The following is a 20,650-nucleotide window of genomic DNA, read 5'->3' on the forward strand; positions in this document are numbered from 1 at the left end:
AAAGGGTAGGAATAAATGGTCAGTTTTCTCAGTGGAGAGAGATAAATACTAGGGTCCCTCAAGGATCTGTACTGGGACCAGTACTGTTCAACACGTTCATAAATGATCTAGAAAAAGGTTAAGCAGTGAGGTGGCAAAGTTTGCAGATGACAACATAACTCAGGATAGTTGAGTCTAAAGCAGATTACAAAGAGTTACAAAGAGATCTCATAAAACTGGGTGATTGGGCAAGAAAATGACAAAATAATGCACATTTAAAAACATAATTCCCAACTGTACACACAAAACGATGGGGTCTAAATTAGCTGTTACCACTCAAGAAAGAGATTTTGGAGTCATTTTAGATAATCTGACAACATCTGCTCAATGTGCAATGGCGGTCAAAAACGCTAACAATGTTAGGATCCATTACGAAAGGGACAGATAACAAGACAGTAAATATCATAATGTCACTGTCCACATCTTGAATACTGTATGTCATTCTGGTTGCCCCCTTACAAAAGTATTAGAATTGGAAAAAGTACAGAGAAGGGCAACAAAAATGAGCAGGGGTATGGAACGTGCGGAGAGATTAAAAATACTAGCTCTGTTCAGCCTGGAAAAGAGACAGCTGAGGAGGGTATGTGATAGTTGTCTATAAAATGGTGAATGGTGTATAGAAAGTGAATAGGGAATTATTTACCTCTACGCATAACACAAGATACTAGGGTCTCCCAATAAAATAAACAGGCATCTGGTTTAAATCAAACAGCAGGAAGTTCTTCACATAATGCACAGTCAGCCTGTGGAACTCGTTGAAATGACTGTTGTGAAGGCCAAAAGTATAACTGAGTTTAAAGAAGAATTAGAGACATTCATGGAGGATAGGTCCATCAGATATTAGTAAGATGGTCATAGATGCAACCCCATGCTCTGGGTGTCCCGAAGCCTCTGAAGGCTAGAAGCCGAGAGTGGGTAATGGGATGGATCAGTCAATGATTGCCTGTTCTGTTCATTTCCTCTGAAGCAGGGGTAGTCAATAGGCAGACCATGAGCCAAATCTGGATTGCCAGATGCTTTTGAACAGACCCCAAAATCTTTTTATTTATTTATTATTTTTATCATTTTATTATTTTCTTTGGAGTCTGGACCTTGACTATACCTTGACCAAGAAATTTGCACCTTGACAAAAAATAATTGACTATCCCTGCTCTGGAGCATCTAGCACAGGCTACTGTTGGAAGATACAGGGCTAGATGGACCACTGGTCTGACCCAGTATAGCCATTCTTAAGTTCCTATGTTCCAGCATGGGGAGCAGCAAGAGAGGATGCACCTTGCTGCCTACTCAGCAGGCATGTGGCAGCCAGAAGGAGAAACTGCAGGCAAAGGCCTGCAGCCTTCCATCAGCTCAGCCAAATGTGTTCGAATGCAGCTGAGCTCTGGATAGGTATGATAGGGCTGGCAAATGCATGACACTTGGCAGACTTGACAGTTTTGATGTTACGTGCAGTGAACCTGCAAATGGAACTCCTAGCGACTTCAGTGGGAATGCTGCAAATGGAGTTCTTCAGATCCTGTGCTTTCAAAATGTCTGTGCCCATACTATATACAGTATATTTTCTTTTCACCTGGAGTAGTTTTACTGCTGTAGTTTTTCCAGTTTGTGATGTTCTTTATTATTTTGTATTCTGCAAATCTTCTGTCCTTGGTATTTATTCCCCCCCCCCCGATCCTGATTGACTCAGAATTAGTGACAATTCCTAGTATGTGAATATTTGAACAACAATTACATATTGTCCTGACAATTCATTTTAAGACTTTTGAGTCACTAACTCAGTTAATGTTTGAAAGGCAACGTGGTCTAATGAATTAAACATGGGATTGGGAGATGAAACACCTGGATTCTAATTCTGGTCTGCCACTGTCTCACTGCATGGCCTTGGATAAGTCACTTAGATGTGATTTTTAAATGGTTCTGAACACCCACAACTCCCACTGGTGGGGACCAATGACTTCTGAAAATGAGACCCTTAATCTTTCTGTTGCGCTCTGTATAAAATGGGGATAATGCTAACTAATCTACCTTTCAGAGGCACTGTGGCTTTGAATATGTAAAGTGCTTTGTAAGTGCTATATTTCATTTTGTTTGAGACATCGTGGGTGAGGTAAGATCTTTTATTGAACCAACTTTTCGTGATGAAAGAAACAAGCTTTTGAGCTTACACAGAGCTCTTCTTCAGTTCTGGGAAAGGTACTCCTAGTGTCACAGCTAAATACCAGGTGGAATAGATTGTTAAGCATAAGGAATGGTAACACATGTTGCAATCTTTTCCACCTGGTATTTAGCTGTGATATTCTGATTACCTTCACCAGACTTGAAGAAGAGCTATGTGTAAGTGCAAAAGCTTGTTCCTTCCACCAAAAGAAGTTGGTCTAATAAAAGATATTAGCTTACTCACCTTATCTGTCTAATATCCTGGGACAAACACTTCTATAACACTGCAAACATTTTGTTTGTTAACCCCACCCAAAGATCTAAACCCACCCAAAGATCTAAACAGTTGCTAAGTGAATTGCTGTATATCCTGGAAGTCTACTAGTCATTGAGTAACCTTGCCTTTCTTTGAGGACTCATGCTCCTAAGATAGCGTCAAAATAAATACCTGAAGTTTCAAACAATTGCTCTTCTCACTATGTGCAACTTTCAGTTTTGTCTCTTCTAACACAATAATAAATTCTTGCCTGCAAATATGGCTTCTTCTGGGAGCCACGTACACCATACTCCAGAAATCCTGTCAGTCTCCTCAACTTTAGAAGTTCATTGTGGTGGTGCCCTAGAAAGAGAGACCACCTTGTGAATTAAATCAGAATTAGCCCCAACTGCCTAATTTAAAGAGAAAGGACTAGCTAGTATGCTGCAGTTCCAACTAAGCACTGACTTGGGGTGAATTAAGCTTATTCTCAGGAGAGTGGCAAAATGCACTCCACCCTATGTTCCCTCAGTCCCAGCCCTTCCCATGCAGTTCTAACCTAGCAGAAAGGACTCCTTTTTTGCAGTAGATGGAGTAGGCAGGCAGTGTCTCTGTTCCCAGCATTTTGTGCAGGCTAGGGAAGGATTTAGCCATTCATTTTTTTTAAATATTGGAGAGTAAAAAAAAAAAATTGGTATCGTGCTTCACATAAACAGTTTAAGAATATATTTTTTGGTTGAAAGTTTATTCAAGTTTTGCTAACTGTTGTTGCCTTTTTTCAAGTATTGTGGGGTGGAGGCTGGTAAGCATCAAAATCCAGTGTCCTGATTATTTTTCAGTTGTAGTGACATAAATCAATATCTGCTTTGTTTATTGTAGGCACAGTGTTCTAACACAACCTTTTGTCACATGTAGCAAGTCATTTTTCAAGTTTACAAAAAAGAAATCCTATGCTAGCTGCTAAATTAGATGCCACCTCTGGCAGCCATATAACAGATGTAAAGCTTTAAAGCTTGTGAGGCTGTGAGGTTTTAGTTTTAGTTTTCTTTGTGTTTCACTTTCTTTTAAGTAACCTTATAATATCTACTTGCTGCTTACTGGTAGGACAGAACTCCATGCAAACCCTGAGGGGTGGCCAGGAGGGCTGAGTTGAAACTATTAACAGACCCTGTGTTTAGACTAGGTAAATAGGTCATAAACATTTTGTTACTAGCATATTTTTAAAGCAGTGTTATTTATCCCTTCACATAACACAAGAACCAGGGATACCTCAATCAAATTAATAGAGAGCAGGTTTAAAACAAACATAAGGAAGTAATTCTTAATAGAACACAATCAACCTGTAGAACTCATTGTCAAGGGATGTTGTGAAGGCCAAAAGTATCACTGGGTTCAAAAAGGAATTCGAGAAGTTCATGGAGGATAGATCCATTAGTGGCTATTAGCCAAGATGTCAGAGGCACAATCCCATGCTCTGGGTGTCCCTAAGCCTTTGATGTCTAGAAGCTGAGACTGGACAACAAAGGATGGATCCCTCAATAATTGCTGTGTTCTGTTCATTCCCTCTGAAGCATCTGACACAGGCTGCTATTGGAGGACAGGATACTGGTCTAGATGGAGCATTGGTCTGAGCGAGTATGGACATTCTTATGTTCTCTCTTCAGTAGAGTAGACATGGGTTAGCACCTTTACCAGTATATTAGCTGGTTGTGATGAACCCTAGAATGGAGTTGACTAGTTTACATGTTTCTAAAATTGTTAACACTGTCTACTTTATCACTTAAAATGTGTGTGTTTGTTAACAGGTTTTTTTATAAAAATCTATTTACCCAAGCTAGGTCTACACTTAAAACTTAAGTCGATGTAGCTACAGTGCTCAGGGGTGTGAAAAGTCCACAACCCTGAGTACTGCAGCCATGCTGACCTAACCCCCCTGGTGTAGATGTGGCTTGATCATTAGAAGCATTTTTCCATCAACTGAGCTACAGTCACTGTGGGTGGTAGGGTTACCACAATGACAACGGAAGAATCCGTTCCATCTCTATAGTGTGCATCTACACTAGAAGGCTACAGCGGGATAGCTGTGGCACCATGCCGATGCTGCTGTAACTCCTATCATGTAGACAAGTCCCTAGTTTAGGCAGGAGCCCTGCAGGCTTGTGCTTCCTGCCTGACAACCTTGCCACTGTGGGGGCCAATCTTCAGCACCATGGCTGTGGGTAATAAAAGCCCATTCATGAGTTGGTAAGTACTGTGGATTGTAATCCTGTTAAATCAGGGGTCCTCAACGTGGTGCCTGTAGGCGCCAGGGTGCCCGCTGGGACATCTAAGTGCGCCCGTATACTGGCTGGTGGATGAGCATCTACCAAAATGCCGCCGCCTCTGGATGACGCCGCTTGTCGGCGGCATTTTGGCTCCAGCCAGACAAAAAAGGTTGGGGACCACTGTGTTAAATGAAGTCTTTTATTTTTAAATAATTAAATAATAAAATTTGGGTATCAAGCAGTATTGAGTCAGAGAGCATATGTATTTGGGATTAGGGTTTAAGAACATAAACCCTTGAGCAGCTATAAACTGTTAGAGCAGCTCACTGACAATGGCAAGCAGCTACTTGCACAAGTAGTCCTATTAATTACAGTGGGTCTAATCGCACAAATAACAACTTTCTCGTCCTAGTAAAGAGTTCATAATCAGACCCTGAGCAGGCCTGGAACACCATGTGAACAACAAGCATAGCTGCTAGAATGGAACTACCATGAAGAAGAAGATTTTTTTTAAAGTTTAAATTTACAATTCAGAGTGGAATGAATTTACGAAATAATTGTATTTGGGCCTCAAAACTTGTACTTATTTTTCCCCACGTGTATAACAACTTCTGATTTTAAAAAGTTCCACATTAAAAAAACTAAATGAAATTCAGGTATAGAGCAATTTTGAAAACTAACAAATAAGTTCCAGAAAGCATACTAAAAAAAATTATTTAGGAAGCTTCAAAGTTAAAATCATTTTTCAGTTGTTATAATATTTTTAAATACAGGCCCAATCCTGCAGTCTCTTACTTTAAAGGATAAACCTTATTTTTAAGTTAGTAAATCAACAAGATCTCAGACAGGAGGAGGGATTATGGAGTAATTGTTTGCCTCATCCTTTTTAAAATGTGTGCTGTTCTTCTGCTATTGCCCATTCCCTCCCAAAAATATTACATATGGCTATTGACTGTATTATGGATTAATCACCTCTCAATTTTCCTTTTCTTGTTTATTGTTAATATTAAGCTCAGATAGGATATTTTCTCATACAGAATTTCCTTGAGTATCTTAACATGTTTAAAAAAAAAAAGAAAAGAAACATAGCAAAAGTGACAGATTAATTTCTGTGATATTCACAGTTGAAATATTCTGACTATCATCCTTTTATGCCAGGTGTCAGACTTTCACGGCATAATGCCTATTGCCTCAGTGAACATACAAAATGTACTCGCAGTAGAAATATATTGACAGTTTCTTGTGATCTCACTAATTCCCTTGTGGTAGATTTTATATAAAAGGGACAACAACTTCCTAGCACAACAACAAGATAACTCTAGCTGTTGATGATATCAAGAGTTACATAAATTATACTTGGAATACCACTGTGCCAAGTATGAGCAACAGGAGGTTATGGCTCTACCACATTAACTTTATAACATTCTAGCTTGTGATTATGTATAACCAGAACTTCAGTTAAACCATATTGTTTAATTGGGACACATGAATATACAGAGCAAGGAAAATAACCTTAGTTTTAGGGTTGTCAAGCGATTAAAAAGATTAATTGCACTATTAAACAATAATAGAATAGCATTTATTTAAATATTTTTGAATGTTTTCTACATTTTCAAATATATTGATTTCAGTTACAAAACAGAATACAAAGTGTACAGTGCTCACTTTATATTTATTTATTATTACAAATATTTGCACTATAAAAAATGAAAAAAATAATATTTTTCAGTTCACCTAATACAAGTACTGTAGTACAATCTCTTTATCATGAAGGTTGAACTTTCAAATGTAGACTTATGTACAAAAAACCCTGCATTCAAAAATAAAACAATGCAAAAATTTAGAGCCTACAAATCCACACAGTCCTACCTCTTGTTCAGCCAATCGCTCAGACAAACGAGTTTGTTTACATTTGTAGAAGATAATGCTGCTTGCTTCTTGTTTACAATATCACCTGAAAGTGAGAACAGGCATTGGCATGGCACTGTTGTAGCCGGTGTCACAAGATATTTACGTGCCAGATGCGCTAAAGATTCGTACATCCCTTGATGCTTCAACCACCATTCCATAGGACATGCGTCCATACTGATGACAGGTTCTGCTCGGTAACGATCCAAACTAGTGTGGACCGTTGTATGTTCATTTTCATCATCTGACTGAGATGCCATCAGCAGAAGATTGATTTTTTTTTTTGGTAGTTTGGGTTCTGTATTTTCTGCATCAGAGTGTTTCTCTTTTAAGACTTCTGAAAACATGCTCCACACCTCATCCCTCTCAGATTTTGGACGGCACTTCAGATTCTTAAAACTTGGGTCAAATGCTATAGCTATCTATAGAAATTTCACATTGGTATCTTCTTTGTATTTTATCAAATCTGCAGTGAAAGTGTTCTTAAAATGAACAACGTGCTGGGTCATCATCTGAGACAGCTATAACATGAAATATATGACAGAATGCAGGTAAAACAGCAGGGGACATACAATTCTCCCCCAAGGAGTTCAGTCACAAGTTTAATTAACACATTATTTTTGTAAGAAGCATCATCAGCATGGAAACATGTCCTCTGGAACGATGGCCGAAGCATGAAGAGCCATACAAATGTGCATATGTGGCATGTAAATATCTTGCAATGCCAGCTACAGCAGTGCTATGTGAACACCTGTTCTCACTTTCAGGTGACGTAATTAAGAAGCGGGCAGCAGTATCTCCCATAAATGTAAACAAACTTGTTTGTCTTAGCTATTGGCTGAACAAGAAGTAGGACTGAGTGGACTTGTAGGCTCTAATGTTTTACATTGTGTTGATTTTGAATGCAGTTATGTAACAAAAAAAATCTGTATTTGTAAGTTGCACTTTCATGACAGAGATTGTGCTACAGTACTTGTATGAGATGAATTGAAAAATACTATTTCTTTTGTTTATCATTTTTACAGTGCAAATATTTGTAATAAAAATAATATAAAGTGAGCACTGTACACTTTGTATTCTGTGTTATAATAGAAAGCAATATATTTGAAAATGTAGATAGACATCCAAAATATGTAATAAATTTCAATTGGTATATTATTATTTAACAGTGTGATTAATCATGATGAATTTTTCTAATCACGATTAATTTTGTTGTTAATCGCGTGAGTTAATTGTGATTAATCGACAGCACTACTTACTTTCTTTTGCCTTAAATCTCCCTGGCCATATGTAATGATTGCCTGTCTCCAACTGGATTAAGAAAATGGAATCTGAATTCTTATCATCGCCTAACTGTTCTGACCCCAGCCCTTTAACTTCAGGAAACAACCAGAGTTACAGCTGCTTTGCATTTCTATTCTTGTTGCCTGCTTTAGCAATATAGATTCAAGGTAGTTTGCCTACTCACTCCCTTTGAGATGTACCCTGAGAGTTAGAATTTGGGATATCCCTCCTTGAGATCTTAAGTCTGTTTTTACAGCTAGGCCAAGCTTCTGTTTCTCAAATGTCAACTTGTGATTACAAGAGATAAAATATAATTTTAAGATAAGTAAATGAAGACACTGTAGTCTTGTATTTTCTCAGTGAATCCTTTTCAAAAAAGCTGTTTGACAGTAACCTCCTTGCTGCTAAAAAGGATGGCTTAAAGGTACTGATTTTCTGGCTTTGTAGAACCCTAAATGTCATACCCTGATTGAAAAGAAACGGGGGCTTTCAGACTTTCATGCATCATTTTCTAGAAAGTTAGTTTTCTTCCTAATCCCTTGATTTGAAGGTGAAGGAGTTTGTTATATAATTTTAATCAATGGACCTATTTGCTGAAGTGCTTTACTTTAAGTTAATAGATTCTCATTAAACTTACTTATATCCTTTTCAGCATCTTGTCCCTAGTATCTAACAAGTTAGTCCTGCAACATACTTAGAATTATTACTGTTGATTTCCTGGTAGTGCCTTCAGGTGGTGTCTGACCAGAATAACTTAAAGGGTCTTTCAGTTTTGGAATCTGGGGGGATGTTTCTTATCACGTTTCCTGCTTTGACAAGGTTATTGGCCTAGCAGATGAGGGGAAACAGTAAATGTGATATAGCTTCATTTTAGTAAGATACTTAACACAGTTCCATGTCACATTCTTATAAGCAAACTAGGGAAATGTGGTCTTGATTAAATTACTACAAGGCAGGTGCATAGCTGATTGAAAGAGTGTACTCAAATAATAGTTATCAATTGTTCACTATCAAACTGGAAAGATATATCTGGTGAGGCTCAGCAGGTGTCTGTGCCGTGTCCGGTAATATTCAACGTTTTCATTAATGACTTGGATAATGGAATGAACAGTATGCTTATAAAATTTGTGGATGACACCATGCTAGAATGGGTTGCAAGCGCGTTGGGACAGGATTAGAATTTAAAATGACTGTAACAGATTGGAGAATTGATCTGAAATCAACAGATGAAATGCTGTAAAGACAAGTATGAAGTACTTCATTTAGGAAGGAAAAATCTAATGCTCAACTACAAAATGGGAAATAACTAGCTAGGTGATAATACTGTCAAAAAGGATTTGGGGGTTATAGTGGATCACAAGTTGAATAAGAGCTAGTAATGCGATGCAGTTACTAAAAAGGCTAACATAACTCTGGAATATATTAACAGGAGTGTCACATGTAAGACCACGGGAGGTTATTATCCAGCTGTACTCAGCCCTGGTGAGGCCTCAGATGACATGCTGTATCTAATTCTGGGCACCGCACTTTGAGAAAGATGTGGACAAATTGGAGAGAATCCAGAGGAGAGCAAGAAAAAATGATGAAAGGGTTAGAACACCTGACCTAGGAGGAAAGGTTAGAAAAATTAGAGATTCTTGATAAAAGAAAGCTGTGTGAGGACCTGTTAATTGTCTTCAAATATGCTAAGGGCTGTTATAAAAAGGACAGTGATCAAGTGTTCTGCGTCCTGTTAAGATGGGGCAATAAGTAATGGGTTTAATCTTCAGTCAGGAAAACGTAGGTTAGATATTAGATTTTTTTTTAAAACTATTCTTATAGTTAAGTACTGGAATAGGCTTTCAAGGGAGGTTTTAGAATCCCTGTCATTGGAGGTTGTTAAGAACAAGTTAGGCAAACAACGGTCAGGGATGGTCTGAGTATACTTGGGACTGCCTCAGCATAGGAGTGAGACTAGATGACCTCTCAAAGTCCCTTCCAGCTGTGATTCTATTTTTCTGTGTGCACTGTCTCAAGGGAAGAGCAGAAGCAAACAGAAAAACAGACCAGCGTAGCAAAATTCCAGCATTGAGGGTCTCCAGAAAAAATAGTCTTGAATTCGTAGAAGAGGTACATCAGCAAACCTCTGACACCGCTGATCAACATGTTGGTAGTTGCTATGTTGTCAAGCTGGAGAACACCAAAAAACTTTGAGAGACTCTGCCTGTCGTAACTGAGACTAAATCTGAGAAAAACCTGACCTATATAAAAATTTTGCTGCAGAAAATTTTAGGATGGGAGAAGCTGTACTAGTCACCGTGCTTTACCTCAGCCTAGATACTTGCTATCATCTAGTAAGGGAGTGTGACAGCTTGACATTAATACTTGCTGTTTGGTAGTCCATTTCTTACACTAGTCAGTCAAGTAAAGACATTCCTTGTAAAAATCACTTCAGTCCTGAGCCCTTCTGAAGCAAAGTTTTGTCTCACTGTTCTTTTCTTAGATACCAGCCCAGAAAATTAATTATCTATTTTATCTGACTGTTAATTTTTATATGCCTAGATTATGTCCATTTTAACCTCCTTATTCTAGTTTCGATTCATTGTGTAGTTGTAGTCACTACCTCCCTTAATCCTCCTTGTTGCACTGTAGCTCTGTATTACAACTTTTTTTGATTTCTTCAACTGTCTTTCCACAGAGCTTCAGTTTTTGTTGATACCTCTGCTTTGGCTAATGCAGAAAACAGTATTGTCTTTCTTTTTGTTTCTGAGGCAAATACATTTATTTTTGGATGAATTTATAATGCTAATTTCTCTAAAGACTTCCTGAAAGAATAACAACAAGGGATGTAAAAAAATTAAGGATGATAAGAATCAATTGGATTAGCCTGTGCTTTTCCTCCTGTTTCACTTTTGTACAAGGAAGCTGTTCCTCGGAATTGATTCTAGATGTTTCTACCAGTGGGACTGTGCAATCACTCAATAAATATGATCCTGCCCTTAGTTTCCCACCAGAGAGTCTTCTTCAAGACCTAAGACCAGGGATATCTTATGTCTTATTCCCTTGAAATCTGAACATGTTTTTCATGTAGACAAGATATTTTTGCATATTGTTTCACCTTTTCTTCCCACAGTTATTACTTTGGTAACTTAAGCCAGGATGTAATAATTCATCTCAGAAAGTCTGTGGCATTATTATAAATCCTTTGTTTTAATGTGCAGAGTACACTCACTGTACACTGTAAAAGAGCTTTTAGAACTGGGATTGGGTTTGTTTGTTTTGCTTTTGGTCTCTGGGAATGCTCGGCGTAAGCCTTTGGTTTTCAAAATACACACTGGCTAGAGGAGCATATAGGGCAGAAAAGAGGTGTGCTTAATACTGGAGCTTCAATAGGGTGTTGTCTACTTCACAGGGTGGATCCAGAAGTCTTTGGATGAGATTTACTTTTTAAAAAATATGTATTAAAATAGTATAATGTAGGTTAGATATCTTTGTACAGCATTTGTTGAAGCTTTGTGTAGAATTATGATAGCCTTGTGATTTTGGTGTTTCTTCAATAAACTTTTGGTTCTTGTGCTTTCCTGTTTTCCTTTGCAATGAGAGAAAGAATATGGCCCTATTGATCCTTTTACATCTAGACTGTAGATTTAAACTAACAGAGATTATGCTGTTTTTAACAAAAAACAGAGAAGAAAGAAAAACAGCTTCTGTGTCTCAGAAGGACCAAATGCAGAAATATTTTACGGATATTTTTAAGTGTCAAGTTATCCTGATTATTTTTATAAAAATTTCATTTCTTTCCGTTTTGGATCATTCTGGTTTTCAATTTTGGCTACATCCACAAATTCTTAAAATTTGAATGAGGATACAAGTAGAAAGAATTAAGTCATCAAGTTTCAGCTTTCTTGTTCACACTTGCCGTCTGACAAGTTGGAGCCAGGTAACCCATCAACTCTGGATTAAATAATGGAAAAGTATGTTAGGAGTGAGAAACTACAGTATGATCTTCTATTGCTCCAGGTTCTTTTATTGGCACCCATCGCAATCTCTGAGCGCCTTATTGGTAACTGAGCACCTAACAATACAGTAGCTTATTAAAATGCTTAAAATACTTTCCCCACTATAGCGTTATGAGAATGGTGTTTAATGCAAATTAATATCAGTATTATTTTGTGAATACATATGATATTCTTGAATTTTAAAATATGCGTATTACCACCACTTTCAGGGCTAAGACTAGAAGGAATCAGAGGTTTTGTTACTTTATGACATACAGGACATACAGGAGAAATCAAGTCTATAGTTTTATTTATGATACTGGAGATATAGTAGAGGAGACTGAATACTCTAAGCAAAATATGAATCAAGAAGAATCTATATTTTGGAACTCCTCCCTTGTATTTTATATTGTCACATTTTATTTTCACATTTTATAGACTATTAATTACTGTAGCAATCAATCAGTGCCTTTGCTGATTCTGACCATTATCTGACCAAGTGGTAAAATGAACTATCCTGAGCAGTACTAGACTTTCTCTACCTCTCTTTTGTACCTCCTTTTTTAGTAACAGCACATTTTTTAAATATAAATCTTTTAAAAACAGTCACAGCATTTAGTTCAAATTCTCAGATTGCTTGTATAATGCAAAACAAAGCCATTTTTCTGTTTTATTACACCCTTAAAACAGTGTAATAGCCAGATTCCCTTTCCTTTCTTGGGTAGAGACATTTTACATACAATTTCTGTGCAGAGCACAGAAGAGATGTAAATCCCCCCCCCCAAAAGAAATGTATACTGGAAAGATCTTAAACTGCTGCATTGTGAGAAAAAGTGATATGCTAGGGAGAGGTTTCTTTTGGGAAAAGGTACTGGGATAGAAAGCCTTTCACTTATAGTTCACTGATTCAAACTTAGATAAATCTAGTTTGTGTTATTAGGGCCTGAGCTTTGCCATTTCTGTGTGCTATGTGAGATGGTGTGCACAGGTATTTACAAAATCTGCCCCAACCATGCAATGAGCTCTGCATGGAGCCTCATTGATTTCAGTGGTGATTTGCCTGGCTGAGGGTCTGCTTTTGTGGAGCTCATTCCAGAGCTGTGATCAGAACTGACACCCTTACTGTCAATCTCAGTAGAAATACAAGGGATTCAGTGAATTTTACGGTTAACTCACGTTTTCTCCTAAGGCAGTGTTTTCCAAACTTGGGATGCCGCTTGTTTAGGGAAAGCCCCTCACAGGCCGGCCAGTTTGCCTTAAAACCAGAGCTGAGAACACCATCTCACATGGCCCGCGCTGCTTCCAGCAGCTCCCATTGGCCTGGAGCATCGAACCGTGGCCAGTGGGAGCCGCGATCGGCCGGACCTGTGGATGCGGCAGGTAAACAAACTGGCCCAGCCCGCCAGGGGCTTTCCCTAAACAAGCAGCGTCCCAAGTTTGGGAAACACTCAGGGCCAATGCTTCCATTTAGGCAACCTAGGCGGTCGCCTAGGGCACCAGGATTTGGGAGGCTGGCATTTTGCAACCCTCGGCGGCAATTCGGAAGCAGGGGTCCTTCCGCGCTCCAGATCTTCTGTGGCAATTCTGCAGCGGGTCCTTCACTTGCTCCGGGACCCGCTGCTGAAGTGCCTCGAAGACCGGGAGCGCGGAAGGACCCCCTCCGCCGCCGAATTCCCGCCGACCGGGAGTGCGGAAGGACCCCTGCCTAGGGCGCCAAAAACCCTGGCGCCGCTCCTGGAAACACTGTCCAAGGAAGATGGTCTCTCCCTCCACAACAGAGTTGGGGGTGCATTGATTATTGATTAAGCAAAGGAAGCTTTTACTGCTGAAGTCTATGGTTTACATGTTCTGTAAATAAACAAAGGTTATTCGTCAAAGGTGCTAACTGCTTGATACCTTCCACAAGCAGAATTTGCTTTGAAAAAAAAATCATTGTTGCTATATAATTTATGGATATGTTGTACCTTTTATTGCAGGCTTGGCTTGGTGTGGATAAATATAGACAGCAGTAACTGAACTGCTATGAGCTAACTGGGCATCTGTCCAAAATATCATTAAAATATTGACATAGACTAATTTGGGTTTTTTAATAATATTTTGTTAAGTGCTATTTAAACAACTCTGCTATGATTGACCCACATACTCTAGTTTGAAAGTTGAGAATTGAGATAATAGTAGATCTGACACTTTTAGTACATGATGTTTTCTGTAGTCAAGCAGTACATAGTTCAATGTGTTAATTTTTTAGACAATTCGTAAAGAAAAAAAAGCAACAAACCAAACCAGAGCAAACAACAGACAGATTTTCTGTACTGAATACCTTTTGTTCATTCATTTTCCAGGTTAGCACTGTATGTATATGAATATCTGCTCCATGTAGGAGCTCAGAAATCTGCCCAGACATTTTTATCAGAGGTACGTTTCCCATTGTTTTCTTCTCGTTCACAGTTTTGATAGTGTGTGCAAATAGAATAACTGTATATGGTTTTTTTTAAAAAGGAATAAAACAACACTGTGGATTTCAGTTTATACTGATAAACTTGGATTTTTAAGTCTGTGCTAACCAGGTGTTCACCCATCTCTGGCACAAGGCATCCCCAACTTCGCAAAACAATTCACTGATGTGATTTGTACCCCATACCTCCCTGTCTTTCACTACATAAAGATCCCACTTGTTTTCTGTAAGAAATGTGGCATTTAGGGAATACGTGATTTTATTAGTATTTGCTTGGGATGACCTGTATAACTTACGCATGGTTTCACCACCTGTGAATAATGCAACCATTCCAAATACATGGCAATGACATGTTTTATGCTATATTATATTTCCAAACTCTGTCCCTGTTGTATATACACCATCGATAATGTTGACCAGCAGTGGTCTCAGCACATATCCCTATGATACCAATTAACAACTTCTCTTAATTTGAAGAGGCAGTTATATATTATAATTACTTGTGCCCTGTTGTTTAACCAGTTTTAACACCTGATGATACTTTTGCCTTTTACCCTGTGTTAATTTTGTCTTCATAGTCTTTGTTAAAGGAATCTGTAAGTCTTTTGAAAATCAAAGTAAATTAGTTTTCTCAGCAACCTTTGTTTATGATAGGGAAAAATGACCAGTGTGTCAGAGATACTGAACCTCTTTTTAAAATCTCTCTTTGACAAGAATATTTAAGAAAATAAGTTGACAAGTGGCAAGTAAAGAAGAACTTGGGAAAACAGAATTGAATAAAGAGCAGGCAAGTAATAACTTGGAAAATTTCCACATCTCAAAATCAGTAGTCCCAGGTGGCACAGATTCAAATAGTAATACATTTATTTTGCTACTGATGACTTATTGAATAGTCCTGGACAACTGGCATGCCACTGGAAGACTGGAGAAAAGCAAATTTGTGGTAGAAGTTTTTTTTTTTTTTTTTAAGTAAAGAGTGTTTCCAGCAGTTACCATCTGATATATCCAGTTTTTCTCTCTATTAAAGTAAGGGCAAAATAATTAGGAGAAAAATATAAAAAATTAATAGGATAATTTATGTCTCAGCAAAAACAGCATTCATTCATTTTGCAGAATAAAGTTTTGCTTATTTTGTTTTTAGGGTAGGTTTGCAAAGTGAGTAGATGAGAACATTTTAGGTATGACATTTGAATTTTGGAAAAGCCTTTAATGGGGGGAGGGATAGCTCAGTGTTTTGAGCATTGGCCTCCTAGACCCAGGATTGTGAGTTTAATCCTTGAGGGGGCTATTTAGGGATCTGGGACAAAGAAAAAATTAGCTGGGGATTGGTCTTGCTTTGAGCAGGGGGTTGGACTAGATGAGCTCCTGAGGTCCCTTCCAACCCTGATATTCTATGAAAATCTTGCTGTCAAAATTAATTTAAATCTGAGAAGATAGTCCACATTACAGTGCTTCTAATAGTGGCTGAATTATTATGAACAAGAGGCAGTGATAAATAGCAACATTGAATTGGTGTGCAGTATCTACTAAATACTGCAAAGATCTGTGGACTTCATTTAACTTCTTCATTAGTGGTGTAGAAGAAGGAGTAAACAGAAGATTGATGACATTTATAGAAGCTACTATGTTGGGATAAATTACAATTCTCACAAATTTTAAAATACACCTCTACCTCGATATAACACTGTCCTCGGGAGCCAAAAAATCTTACCACGTTATAAGTGAAATTGCGTTATATCGAACTTGCTTTGATCCACCGGAGTGCACAGCCCCACCCTACCAGAGCACTGCTTTACCGCATTATATCAGAATTTGTGTTATATCGGGTCACATTATATCAAGGTAGAGGTATAATACAAAGTGACATAGAAAGATTAGAAATCTGGGCTGAACATAATAAGTACATTTGGAGAGGAAATAATCCAAAATACAGATAAATCAGTGGGGCAGAGAATCCTGGCAAGCAGAAATGATTAAAGAGATAAGAGAGTGATAGTGGACAGCAGATTAGATATGTGTTTGCAATGCAATATGGGTGCCAAAAAAGCCAGTTCAGTTTTGGGGTGCACATGATGAATCTCTGTATCACAGATAGTCTTTTTTTTTTCCTATATAAGTTTGGTGCAACTGCATCTGAATTGCTACATTCAGATCTGAGTATCTTTTTATGAGAATTATATTGGCGTATGAGAGGGAAATGAGAGAAGAGAAACAAAAATGAAATCAGTTGGATGATTAATTTATAAGGGATGATGAAGACTTAGATTCTCCAGCATGCTTTGTCCTCTTTGTTTTGATCCATAGATGCAATGGAACTACAAACCCACCAGACCAGGCCAAATTAAGCTTCTTATAGTGTGGGGGATTTGCAGGTTAAATAGCAGTAGGGTGACCAGATGTCCCGATTTTATAGGGACAGTCCCAATATTTGGGGCTTTTTCTTATATAGGCTCCTATTACCCCCCACTCCTGTCCCAATTTTTCACACTTGCTGTCTGGTCACCCTACATAGGAAGCACTCTTAAGCCACATTCTCTTCTGTTTCCAGTTTAGGAGGCAGAGCCAGAAGAAAGAGGCATGGCTAGAGCACCTATGTGTTCTAGCAGTTCTCACCTGAGCATAACAGTTCGTGGGGCTATTGAAGGCCAAAATAATTTAGAACAGTTCTGAGGCTGGGAATTTGACCCTAAAAGAACTAAATATGTATAGCTTAGCTAAGTGATGACTGACAGTCTATACCTATTTGAAAAGTATAAGCAACAAAGATCGAGATACATTATTTAAAGTTGTACAAGAGAGTGTAACTATGAGTAATGGTACAAAATTAAGAAAGGGAAAATTTCAGATGGATATCAGGATATCAGACATTGCAATCAATTAGTCTGTAAAATGATGTCGTAAGGAATTGTTTTTTCAAGCTTTCCCAGATTTTGTGATACTCTGTTTTTTAAATGAATTTTCTTAGAACTGAGATTCACAGGTCAGTAGTCCTAGAATCCCCTTGGGTTCTGTCATAGTTACAGGGTGAGCTGCACTTTGAACCCTTTCATAGTCCCTTCTCAAGTGCACCCCTCAGGAGACAGACTTTGCTTCCTTAACCTCTTTAAAGGGTGGAACTTTGGAAGTCAATCACTTTTAGATTGGATCTCTGAGTTGCAGCCCTCCTGTTAATCAACTGTGGCTCCTCTAGCAGGGCTTGATTCCTGCAAGAGAATTTCCGTCAGGAGATGTGACCAACAATTGATAAGCTGACTCAAAACATCTTTTCCAAAACCATCGTATTGTTTATTCACCCAAAGGATAGTAACAAGTGAAGAAACCGGGTAAAACAACAAATGCCCTACACACCTGGGTCTTACCTATACCTTATCCTTTCCTTGCTAGTTTTGGTAACTTCCACTTAGGCCAGGTAACCTGACTTCTGGGCTGGTAGGGACAGGCTCCCCTGCAGCAGGTTCTTTTTCCCTTATATCTGTCCCAGTGTTTTCCTCCAGCTGCTTTCCGTTCACTCTCCATGCCCCTTCCTCTATCAGGGCTTTTTTAACAGTTCAGTGTCTTTTGTCCTCGTCCTGGAAAAATTATCTGGCTGGTGACAGTAAGGTAGGTATTTCCCTATTAATAGCCTGCTTATTGTTCTCTTAAGGACCCTTGATATTTTCCCTGAAGATATCCCTGGAATTGTTTCATTTCCTGCCTGCTCTTCCTAACAGACTCTTTAGATTTAAATCTCTGCAGTCAGACAGATTAATATTCAGCAGGTAAACAGAAGAACATATAATATTCAAAAAAATAAGAGAAAGCTCTCTCTTATTTTCCACAGGCTCTTGTTTTGAAGAAGCTGACTGGGGTGAAATGTACCCCTGTAAAGAGGGCCAGCACAAAGCCTATGCACCAGTTAAATCCACATCAAGCCATGTTTTGAAGGATTTAAGTAGTACGTAGGCTTAATGTTGGTCCTCTGCACAGGTATGAATTTTACTCCAGATCAATGACTTTCCAGTCTTCATTAACAGTTTTGGTGTTAAGTACATACTGCACATCTTTCTTAGTACATTACTTTATGTTTATTTTAGAACTCGTTGAAGAATAGCATCTGTTCCAGGTGATTTACTTAAGTTTTCAAGTTATATCCAATGGATGCATGTAGTCTTCTTGATACCAGTGCATTTGAAGCATTTAATTTTTAAAAAAATGTTTTTATACATCTTGCTTTGCCTTTTATTTCAATTTACTCTTTATCTGGTATAGTTTATGCAGGATTTCTACATTTGAAAGGATGCTTTTTATATCCCTAGCTATTATTATTTATGTTTTCTCCTGAGCCCTGTGTAGTTAGTTCATAGTAACTGACTTTACCAGCAGAAGGATATAAAAAAATAGTCCCAATACATTTTTAAAAATGTATAGAATAGTTTTGCTGTTAAGTAAACAGCATTTACACAATACATCATAACATGGTAGAACAGATTTATTGGTGCTTATTTGGGATGACCTTTGGGCTGTGTGTATCCTCTTCTTGCCAGCTACATGCAGACCTTCTAGGCATCTGATCACGTGTTCTTGAAATTCCTTGAGAATTGGGCCTTGAAATTCAATGAGAGTTAGGTATCAAACTGTCTCACACTTTTCTTCTGAAAATTCAAGCTTTAACCATTGTTCGTTTTTTAAGAATATTATTTTTACACATCACCACCTTTCATACCAAAGGACCCCCAAGCACTTCACAAAAGTAGAACTCATTTCACTCACCACTGACATAGAATTGCTGCTACCTCTGTGTCATAATATTTGATGTTTAAACACCAATACTTCTCCATAGTTTAGACAGCAAGTAAATAATACTATTTCCAACTGTAACTAGTGGAGGGATTTGTGGTATCCCCTATGTCCTAGCTAAATTCCTATTTTAATTTTCCCTTCTACCTAACAGCTATACCTTTGTGAAAATTATTGTTGAATATCAGTTACCTCTAGCACTACTACAATGCTCCTTACCACGCTGAAACACTGGTGCAGTTTGGACCTGGAGAGAAGACTGCCACCTGCTGAGTCATTAGGATTTTCCTTGGAGCATCTTGAGTTTTTCTAAAATTCTCTGACTCGTATACAATTTTTAGAGATTTTTTAAATGTATTACTTTTAATTTCTCTCTCATACCTGTACATTTGGGCTTAACTAAAACATCTAGCTTTGGGCAGAAGGATACAAAATGTAGTACCAATACAAATTTTAAAAGCACTGTAAAACATTTCTAAAATAGGTTTTCTGCAAAATATGTGACAAATGCTGAGTACGTGGTGGTACGATGTGTTAAGTTATGTGGTCATCCCAAATTCATGATGATAAATATTTTCCTAGCTGGACAGTTCTGTATTATGTCTTTCCTAGCTGGTTGATTAGTTAATGTATCTTGTTCAGACTGAGTGGAAAAGCATAAAATACTTGATTTTTATTCCTTTTAGATAAGATGGGAAAAAAACATCACATTGGGGGAGCCCCCAGGATTCTTGCACTCTTGGTGGTGGTAAGTGTTAATAATTTTCTTTCTTTAAAATTAAAGTAGGTTGAGAGTGGAGTCGAATGGCTAGGCTTAAAATTGGAGGAAAAAGAACAGTAAAATACCAAATTTTCATCCTTATTTTAAGCTGGCAAATTCTTTTTTATTAAACTTTTTGAGGCATGAAAGAAATTCAGGTGAATTTTGTACAAATTATACTGAGTTCATCAAGAATAATTGGTGTCAAAAACAATGAAGAAGCTAATAATAACAATGGAGTTGCCTAAAAAACATACCCAAGAGACATAGCCATATCGTTTTAGATTTCATTTATTTCTTCAATTTTTTTTCCTAAGAAAAGATGCACTTCCATGCTGAAATCTTTAGCTTGTGGTATTCGTCACTCCAGTTGTTTCTCCAAAATTTTCTTTTGCTAGGGCAAAAGTGTGTATTACAAAGATGGCAGTTTTAGCACATCATATTAGAACTGGAACAGGTTTCAATACTTTGTTTGCAGTGAGTCTTGCAGTAAATAATGCATTTAAAAATAAGTTTTCATATGGGAAAAAATTGAATTAAGATTACAAGCAGAGATGATAAACTATACTGTCATTGGAAAATGATATAAAATACACTATCCACATTACTGCCTATGGCCCAAATTCAGTATAGCACTTAAGCACATACTTAACTTGAAGCATGTGCTTAAGTCACATTGAAGTTGAAATATGGCTTAAACGTGTTCTTCAGTGCTTTGCTAAAGAGGGCTGGACTTAAGCCAGTGTCAGAGGGTTACTGAACTGGTTTGCTATG

The 20,650-nt window shown here is 37.8% G+C and overlaps 1 protein-coding gene across 4 annotated transcripts in view; it reads left to right on the forward strand.

Annotated features, from left to right (window-relative positions):
- The window catches only part of SSBP2 (single stranded DNA binding protein 2), a 249,215-nt gene that overhangs the window by 51,162 nt on the left and 177,403 nt on the right, over positions 1-20,650 (forward strand). For all 4 annotated transcript variants that reach the window (XM_030568064.1, XM_030568061.1, XM_030568062.1 and 1 more), the window contains 2 exons: positions 14,228-14,300; positions 19,803-19,864. In XM_030568064.1, coding sequence (XP_030423924.1) covers positions 14,228-14,300; positions 19,803-19,864 — 135 coding nt within the window. The remainder of the gene's footprint in view (positions 1-14,227; positions 14,301-19,802; positions 19,865-20,650) is intronic.

Source organism: Gopherus evgoodei, chromosome 6 (assembly GCF_007399415.2).
Source record: "Gopherus evgoodei ecotype Sinaloan lineage chromosome 6, rGopEvg1_v1.p, whole genome shotgun sequence".
Taxonomy (NCBI): Eukaryota; Metazoa; Chordata; order Testudines; family Testudinidae; genus Gopherus; species Gopherus evgoodei.